Raw genomic sequence first — 10108 nt, 5'->3', positions numbered from 1 at the left:
CGGATGCAGTGGCGGCTGGTGGAAAATATTTTAGGTGGGGCTGTGGAAATGGTGATCAAACAATACTAGAGGGGTCCGGGGGGATGCTCCCCCGGTAATTTTTTTTGAGAAAAGACCCCTTAAATCATGACTTCTGGTGATGTTAGAGGGGGGGAGAAGGACAATTTGAGGCTTAAAAATATGAGAAGACTGATCAATACCTCCATAACTTCAGTGTGGTTAGCTATGAATCTTCCAAAACTTCCAAACACCTTGTCCTGGACATAGTTTCTACAGCATAAACTGTGCAACAGTACAGTAGGCCCACACAAACTGCAGAACACCGGGGCTTTGGGAACACTGATTTAATTCCCATTTAACCTGTTAAGGGGCTTTTTTCCCCCGTTTTTTTTCTCACGAAACTGTGTCTCAGGGCTTCTTAAAATGTAATAAACTATTCATGTGTCCTACTCAGAGGAAACGCATCTAACTGATGATATGAACCATGTTTACCGAAACAAAACACAAGTCTCACAAGAAGCGTCTAAATGAGCCCTGAGCGAAAAAATGCTAACGCACTCTAGGTATAAATCAATCGATATACTTATCGGATATGCACAAACAAGCTTACAAACTGAGATTCCACATATTCTAGAAATATAAGTATCATCACTGAGCGATCAGAACTCGCGACAGCGGAAGCAAATACAGACATCACACGACGTAGCTTTAGGTAGCAAAACATGGAGATATGCTCACCTTTTGCAGAATAACAATTCTGATCAAAAACGAGAAAAACGCAGCTGAAGGTTAATCCATAAATTCACTTTGAAAAATGATTGATGATCCATAATTCCATTTTTATGTCAAAAACGGAGTTTTCATTAGCTGCTAAATGGTAGCTTCCAGAGTGTATGACAGCTTCCTGTTTTGTCTCCTTGGATACGAGCCCAAACAACTCACAGACTGCACCGGGCGCTCATGTAGGAGCCCTGTGACCATCATATTTGACGACGCTGATTGGCTGAAATTATGTTTTCGCGGCATAGTTTACACGTTACAGATAGCAACAGTCAGCTGCTAGTGGCTGCTGCTGCACTGGTTGAGGGCTCCTCTCTTAGCGCCCAGACGAGAGAAGGTACACGGGCAAGGCCAGGCAGGAAACATGTGACTTATCAGTAACTTTAGACATCGTAACACAATTTTAAACGATATTTTATTGTAGATTATACATTTTACTGATACCAATTATATAATATTTACCTTGTTCATTAAAAATAAAAATAAAAATATATATGTTTTTTAAAATATATTTTTTATTTTTATTTTTATTTTTATTTTTTAATATGGGAAGAGGTGGGGCAGCGCCCCTAGCGCCCCTATGGACCGGCCGCCACTGATCGGATGTTGTCGTCGGAGCCAGCAAACCGCTGTAAGCAAAACTCTCGCTGGACTCTTAACTCCTGCAGTTGCTTCTGCAGATCCTCCACTGTTTTGGAGTTGTCTTCTGTAGCTTGAGAGGACATGTCCAGTGAAGCTGGTTCAGGGGTTGAGCAGTAATCATGGTCACGGACATCGATGTGCTCTTCCTGCTCCTCCCGAGAGACTGGTTCAGTGGGCCGCTCCCTTCTCTCCCAAACACTAGCCCGCTGTGTTTGAGCAGTAAAGTGATTCCACTCAAACAGAGTTGGTACAGCACCTTTCACAAGCCTCCTACGGCCATCAAGGGTTTTTGGCTCTATTAGTTGATCCGTAGCGAAGTGACGACTGCAGACCTTGGAGTGAGAGGATATTGTAAAGTTATCGCGCCGTATTTTTACCAGCCACTGTCTTCGCAGCTCGAGTTCGGTCGGAAAGCCATGGAAACTTAGGACGCCGTTGAATTTAGCTGACGCCGTACAAAGTGGGACACAGCAGTGCTCGGAGTAGTTATTCACTTGTCTTTGCAAATGTTCCGTTTTGAAAATCTTCCGTCGACTCATATTTAAACCATAGATTTAAACAGTAAAACCTTTGTGGACGATCTCCCGCTCAGCTACTGTTGGAGCAGAACACCTCTGCTACGCGCCGTTCGTTGGATGAGGCTGGATCTCTATTAAATTAAGAAAGGAATTGAAAACACCGGAATCAAAGTTATAACAAATTATCTGAGTTTACTTCTAGTAGGAAACCAAACACATATACAAGTTATACAGAGTACTCGAGCACTCCGGGCTTCAGGTTTGTGACGCGGTTTTACAGGTAGACAGACCAGCTTTCAGAAAACGAGAAGTATGGACTCCAGGTTTGTGATGCGGTTTACCGTCTTCTAGCACCAGCTTTCAACAAACCAGAAGCATTTTTACACTCAAAAACATCAGTATTCATATCCATTTTTGGGGCGGAGATGTCTCGACTCTTCCTTCCCATTTTCCTCCCAAGCGAATCAGAGAGTCTGTGAGGAGGAGCTGTGTAAGCTGATCACCTCCCCCAAGTGTCCTGATTGGCTGGATTCGCTTCTGGTCGAGGTCAATAGTTCTCACCAGGACTTGAAATTCCAAAGTCCCCTAAGGTCAAAAGTCAACCCTTATCTCTGTGGGGATCCCCACTCCCCCACCTTCCCATGAGAGCTCTTCACATAAACCATCCCCCCTCAGACATCCAAACCCCTCTGCATACATTTAACGATGTCTTTAACGACTTAAAACCAACATCTGGCTTTTAGGGGTGATACAGGCCAAGTGAAACAGAATCTCTGGATCAGTGAGTTTGAAAGTAAGAATATCCTTTCTATATATAATTACCCAAAACCGTTGTGATTACATAAAACAGTTCAAATAATACATGTTTACTTCAATACAGTGTAGAATCATATCTTTTTACTTCACTACGCAGGCCGGAAGTAAACCGGAAGCAGCCGAGCAGTATTACGGCTAAGGCGGAAGTACGTCTCAGACCCTAGTGCATGTAGCCTATTGGATCAAATATAAAAGTCAGCAGAATTAGTATTGATACTGCAAGGAGACAATCCAGTCTCACGGCATTTCGTGTTATAGTCACAACATTTAATCTATTGATTCGTGTTCACCAACACGATTTTCCCCTTTTTTTCGTGTCGCACAGAACGATTTTAAAGCAATGTATTTCTATTGGTAGTGTGTTTCGTGCCTGCAACACGTCTTTTTGTCCGGTCGGGTCTTGGAAGACCGGAAGCTGTGTGGTTCATAAAAACATTGTCTTACTCAATATCAAGCCACGATTATTGTTATTATTTTAAATCATATAATGTCTGACTTTTTTTGCCGTCTGCAAGGAAAATAAATGGGGCTCAGAGCCTCAGAATACTGAAATATGTATTTTTTCAATCTTTTTTTCCTTCTAATTTGTTATTATTTTCTAAATAACACACTGTTATTTACTCAACAATAACACACAATTATCCTTGTTTTTATTTATTTGTTTAATTCTATAATCTCTGGCTTTTTTGCCGTCCGTCAGGAACTGAATTTCAAAATAAAGTCACCGGAAACAGACGTAGGCGATACACACCCACTGAACTGATTACCCAAGACCCTCAGCTATGGTTGAAGCTTGGTGATTGGAGGTTTTAGCCGCAATGCACGTTGGGATATGGTGTTAATGCGATATGAGATAACTATCAACAGAATTGCTTTGCCAGGCAACAGCTTGGGGTGAAAACCGTATTTCCGGTCTCGAAGTTTGCATAGTAATCTGCACCACTCATCAACTAAAAACATCAGTTTATATCCTTGTTAATTACACAACATTGATTGGTTTAAATTGTGTACAACGCTTTTGTGTTTTTCCCCTTCGATTCGGAGAAACAAATAGTTTTTTCTGAGTTTAGGATGGCCAAAGACACTACACTACCCATAATCCTCTGCTATCGTTTGGGACTACAGTCCCTTTGCTTGACAAACCCTGTGATTAATCTTCAAGCTCTGTGATTGGATGTTGGAGTGGCAGTGCGCCAAGGTTACGCCGAGCGTCAAACAGGACTTTGAAATGGAATGAAACCACGGCAGACTATCCAAAACTGGACTCGAACGGGCCAAAATATTGGATAAATAAAGGGTCTCAATGAAATATGTGCAGTGTCACATGTTTAGTGTAAATTGTCACATGACTGGGGCTGTTCATTTCCTAGTTGCACCAAGTGAAGAGGATGGCTGCCTCAAAGCTCCCAGAAAAACGGTTAGTAAAGAATGTTAACGTAAAGATAGTACAATGATTTTTGGTAAACATAATCTTTAAGGTATCTAGTATTGATAAATGCATTTGCAATAACTTAACTTTTTTCAATGTAGAAACAGAAAGAGTAAACATGTTGACGGCAACAATAGTGACCGGCGGGATAACACAGTGCATCTAGGTATACACATTTACACATACATAGTCTTTTAACCTAATTTCTTACTGTGTTGTTTCTTTTATCTTTACCTTGAGTCAAGTTCTGGATATGTTGGATCTAGGTGACAGCCCAGATAAGGCATGCAACATTACAGTTATCCCTCAAACTGAGAAAGATGCTTTCCTCAGTGGTTGTGATAGCGATGGGTCAGATATGGACTATGAGGGGGAGTCAGGCCATTTGCCAGCCAAGCTGTTGAATGCATATGCTGAACTTCAGCAAACTGATCATGACAGGAACAACGTTATCAATGATGATGACATCCCCCTCACCACTACCCCTTCCACACCCCCCTCCGCTGTTCATGATAAAGAGTCAGAAAGGCCAAGGGCAAAGCAGCAGGATGTCAAAAATAAAAATTGAGTGTTCAAACAATCGAAGAGGCCCTCCTCCACTGTTATTCCAAAAACACACAGCATACAGCCCAAATGCTGCAGAATGTATAAAACAAAGTTGGATGTTTTCTTACAGAAAGAATTAATTTCGGGGAACATCTGAGGTTTTGACCCAAGGAGACAATTTGCTGGTCCGTTGGAAAGACAATAATGTTGTCACAGTGGCAACAAACTACTTTGTTGCCACTTTGTCAAGAGATGGAACAAGGAGTGACATACATTTGACAAATTCCCACAACCAAAATGCATCAACCTATACAATGAGCACATGGGTGGTGTTGACCTTCATGACCAACAGGTATCAAGATACCATATCTCGATCAGGTCTAAGAAGTGGTGGTGACCCATCTTTGCATGGTCTCTCAACAGTGCACTTGTGAACAGCCATTTCTTTTACAGAGACATTATGGGAGGGACCAATAGCCGCTTTCACACCAAGTACTTTGCGGTACTTAGTTCCCGGTACTTAGTTCCCGGTACTTAGTTCCCGGTACTTAGTTCCCCCGAACTCTTTAGTTCCTGGAACTAAAGAGTAGATCGCGTTCACACCGGAATAAGTCCCTGAGGGAGGATTACGTAAATGAATCCGCTGACGTCACTTCTTCTTCTGCTGCTAGGTTCTAGTTCCAGATCTTTTTGGTGTGAAAGCAAAATCCCAAGAACTATCGGAACTATTCCTGGGAAAAGTACTCCGGTGTGAAAGCGCCTATTGATCTGCTCACCTTCTCAAGGATAGTGGCACAGTCACTTATGCAAAAGTTGGCACAAAACCACTGAGCCAGGGCAGGAGATCTCTGCTGGCAGCTACTGTTGAACATCAGGCAAGATAAAACAAAGCTTCTCACTGGCCAATCAACACGATGCATCGGTTCCAGAGATGTCGTCACTGTGACAAACGCACTACCTATGCATGTGAGAAATGCAAAGCACCACTGCACATTGAGTGCTTCAAGATGTACCATGGACAGTAGAAAGGGAACTATAAGTGAATGCAAAGAGGCTGTAATAGCTATCAAAAAAACCAAAGCAGACCCAATAAAGGCTGTGGAGATGCAGTACGAAGTCCATGACAAAGGGGAAAAGTCCAAAATGACTGGAATGTTTTGGAAAAGAAGTTCAAGTTAATCAATCAGTAGATTGTAGTTCAAAATAGTGATGCACAAACTAATCGTGCACTTGGTTCTAAAGCCTATGATATATATATATTGCATTTTTGTTCAGTGTAGGACTCCTATTCTACATGCTACCTTTCCTAAATGTTACCCGCGGATGACCCGCAAAAAAAGTGATTCGCGGGTGGTATTTTTTCAAACGTTTTTTTCCGGGTTCGGATCTGGGTTAAACAAAGATGATGCGTGTCGGGTCGCGGGTGTTGCATAATAAATATATTAAAATAATAATAATTTAGTTTAATGTTTAAATCCTCAGACCTCTCCCCCGCGGGACCGCGCATAATCATAACCTCTGCAGCGCATCAATCTGCTGCTGAGCGCGCCACATTCGAAATGGCTGAGGTGAAGGCGAAGCTCGGAGAATACAGCATTTTCAATAACACTTCCTCAAGAGCGAAATCCAACGTCTGGGAGGCTTTTGGTGTCATCCTAGATGGAGAAAATAACCAACATCCCACGCTTTTTGAGACAAATATGCAACTGCGTGTGTTAATAATTGCACGTTTTCACTGCTCATATATATGCGGGTTCGGGTCGGGTTGCGTATCTTGTGCCGACGGGTCGGGTCGGGTTGCGGAACTAATTGGCAATATGTGCGGGTAGCGGGGCGGGTTTGGTATTGCACGTCGCGGGGCGGGAGCGTGTCTTGAAAATCAGACCCGTGCAGGACTCTGCCTCAACTGAGCTGAAAATGCGGCGCACCTATGCGGCGCAATTAGAGTGGCGAGGCTCCACTAGCACACCCCCCCCCCCACGGCGCTCGCGAAACAGAGGGCCTCATCATATAACTTTGCGTGGGGCCTCAGGTTGGCCAGGGACGGCCCTGCAAGACATCTATCAATATGTGCATACCTCCACCATTAAACTGTCATATTCTGCACATCTATTATACTATCTACATACATCTTATAAGAGTATAATTCATATGTATAATATCATTTAAAATAAGTGCTTCAACAAAGTTAACATTGCAGGAAAGCAATATATTAGACGTTAAGTACTTTGTCAGGCTTAATATTTATCTGTAGATACCCCCAAAGCTTTTTTCTTATTTAAAAGAAGACCTTAACCTAAAGTATTCTTTAATGTTTAAATAAAGGTTAATTAGTTTGTCTGTTTTGCACATCCTCCTATTAATATCTTTATACATCCGGCACTAAACTGTTTTATTGTAGAGATCACTTACAGTATCTTCTTGATATTTTATATTCTATATTTCTATCATTGACCTTCTACTTTCCCCCTATTTTGTATGTACTCTTAATATTTTTTTCATCAAATATAACATATTCAACAAAATAATTAAATAACGTGCTTTAACCACTAGGCGGTGCGGGTTAAAAAACTGTCAAGTTTCAAGTGTTAACACAATAAATTATACTTTTTATTATTAGTGTAGGACACTTATGTATGTATACCATCTGAAGATGTGTAGTTTTATTCATGTTTTCACATAATTTTACAGGATATTGCTATATTATTTCTCATGTTTTACTTCTACACATTAATATCTGATTTGTAAAACATCACAGACAGAAAGGTATATCCGTCATTTAATGGTAAGCTATTGAAATTCTGAATCCATAGATGTGTCTCCCATCACCCAAAACCCCTGACTATTCTCTCAACTCAGTATTTACATTCTTATATTCAAAGAAAATCAGTAATATAAAAAATAAAAGATTTCTATCAGCTGTGCACCGTTATGGTGTAAATATAACCTATCTACCAATTGGATCAAATATAGAAGTCAGCAGAATTACTGTCCCTCATTACAAGACGTATTGTGTGAAGAGAAATTGAAGATGTTGTTTAATTGCTGATATATTTATGATCCACGTCACGTATTCAGTTCTTCCAGTTTGTCCAGAAGTCTTCTAATAAGGGCTCTATAAATAAAGAACTACGGCAGATGTGTAATATGTAATGCAGCCGAACAGTGTATTACAATGCCGTTATGTGATGACTTTCAAAGAGAAAAGCAAGCACACTCGGATTAAAGTATTATTTTCTTTAGAAATATCGCATAAACACCATATCCCATGCATTGCGGCTAAAACATCCAATCACCGAGCTTCAACCATAGCTGAGGATCTTGGGTAATCAGTTCAGTGGGTGTGTATCTCCTACGTCTTTTTCCGGTGACTTTATTTTTAAATTCAGTTCCTGAAAAAAAAAGCCCGATATTATAGAATTAAACAAATAAATAAAAACAAGGATAATTGTGTGTTATTGTTGAGTAAATAACAGTGTCTTATTTAGAACCACACAGCTTCCGGTCTTCCAAGACCCGACCGGACAAAAAGACGTGGTACAGGCACGAAACATACTACCAATAGAAATACATCGCTTTTAAAATCGTTCTGTGTGACACGAAAAAAAGGGGAAAATCGTGTTGGTGAACACGAATCAATAGATTAAATGTCGTGACTATAACACAAAATGCCGTGAGACTGGGTTGGTATAAGGTAATGTGGAGCTGATGAAATATTTCTGAATTGATATAAATGCACCTCAGGATATGGTTTATTTATGGCGCTTTTCCGTAGCACGGTTTAGTGCGGCCGGGTTTGGCCTTGGTAGGCCAGGCTCACTTTAAGCTGCGTTTCCATTACAGTTAGTAACTGGGGTAGTAACTATAGTAACGACGCAGTGTAGGCGGGCCGATCGGCTGTTCGGCGGGCGGAGCGACGCTGCGTAAAATACAGAAGAAGCTAACAGGAGAGTTTTGGCGATCCTACAACGCAGCAGAGACGACAAGATGACTCTGATCACTTCAAAACGACAATGGTACTTGGTAAGCTAATGTTCGCTAACTAGCAATGTGTGTAGGGTCACACTCTACTATACGACCAGTGTTTCAAGTATTTAATTAATTTTAGCTACCACTTTTACGTATTAAAATATGTATGCTTTTTTATGTGTATTTCAGAAGTTGCCGCCGCAGACCATGTGTTTGGACGTTCAACCGAGCTACCAAGTGTTGGGGTGTGATTATTCCATCTTTCACACACTTCAGGACGTCTGAGGAAACTACCTATCTGTGCAACAAATGTCATGGAGAGGCCTATGATGATGAATGGGATGCAGCAGCAGCAGCAGAGCCTGGGGTAGCAGTGGCATAAAGTGCTGAGGATGAGGGAAGGGACATACGAGAGGGTCTGATGCGCTAATTTAACAGCAACACATTCATTGTACTGATTGTAAATTGTATTGAACATAAATAATTATTTTTTACTCTTTCACATATACATGTTTGTCAAATGATTTAAAACAATTTTTTATCAGTATTGACTATTTAGTAAATATTTGAATTTCAAGCACCTGTAAGTACTGCCCCATAATAAGAACATTTGAGAAAATAACAGATCATGAAAAGAAAATCTTTCTAATACATTAAGAAAGTTGTTTTGAGGTCTGTTTTGTTTGTTTAGATGTACTATTAACACAGAGGAAATCACGATAAAAATACTTGTTACAAACAAACAGTTTAATCATCAAACAAGAGCAAATAACAAAGGAAACTATAAACATAAATACAAAAGTGTAAAACACAGCAAAACTATATACATAAAGGCAAGTCTAAAAGGCCACTAAGGCCAGCTGCAGGTGCCGTTCCTGCTGGGCCAGATCTGCACTGTGCATCTCCCTCAGGACTGTGGGGTGCTCCTCTCCTCGTTTCCTCTTGCCTTGAAGACAATAAGATAAGATAAACATTTTTGAATCACCGTAGGGAAATTCAGGTGTTATAGCAGCAACAGCAATAAGAATGAAAAACACAGGACAGGTACAGGTCACATAAGGATATAAGAATAAAATATATAAGTATAAACAGAACAACAGTAAGGATGAACTAAAGACAGTTCTGGCCCTAGATGTTTACAACGATTGTGAAAGTGAATTACATTATGTCCAGCCTGTTGATAATGAATATAAATATATGTATATGTATGAGTATGTAAAAATATACAGTCATGAAGTAAATGGATAATTAGAAATGAATATAAGTATGAATAAATATGAGACCAGTTTATAGTGCAAAAATCAAAAACAAAGCACAGTCCAAAATAAGTGGAAAGCAGTGCAGGTCCATGTGTCTGCTGCGCTGCACAATACTTAACAATGAACAATATACAAGAATATATTAGGAT

At 40.5% G+C, this 10108-nt stretch overlaps 1 protein-coding gene across 1 annotated transcript; it reads right to left on the bottom strand.

Moving 5' to 3' along the window:
• Nucleotides 1–1343: 1343 nt before the first annotated feature.
• Nucleotides 1344–1995, bottom strand: LOC117498470 (THAP domain-containing protein 2-like). The gene has a single exon (XM_034150594.1). The coding sequence runs from the start codon at nucleotides 1959–1961 to the stop codon at nucleotides 1359–1361; it is 603 nt and encodes a 200-aa protein (XP_034006485.1). The 5' UTR covers nucleotides 1962–1995; the 3' UTR covers nucleotides 1344–1358.
• Between the last annotated feature and the right edge of the window lie 8113 nt (nucleotides 1996–10108).

The sequence above is a fragment of the Trematomus bernacchii genome, unplaced genomic scaffold (genome assembly GCF_902827165.1).
Source record: "Trematomus bernacchii unplaced genomic scaffold, fTreBer1.1, whole genome shotgun sequence".
In the NCBI taxonomy this organism is placed as follows: Eukaryota; Metazoa; Chordata; class Actinopteri; order Perciformes; family Nototheniidae; genus Trematomus; species Trematomus bernacchii.
This window is presented reverse-complemented; position numbering and strand designations above follow the sequence as displayed.

Excerpts from the sequence above, each read along its gene's own strand:
- LOC117498470 (XM_034150594.1), bottom strand. The coding sequence starts at position 1,961 with ATGAGTCGACGGAAGATTTTCAAAACGGAACATTTGCAAAGACAAGTG.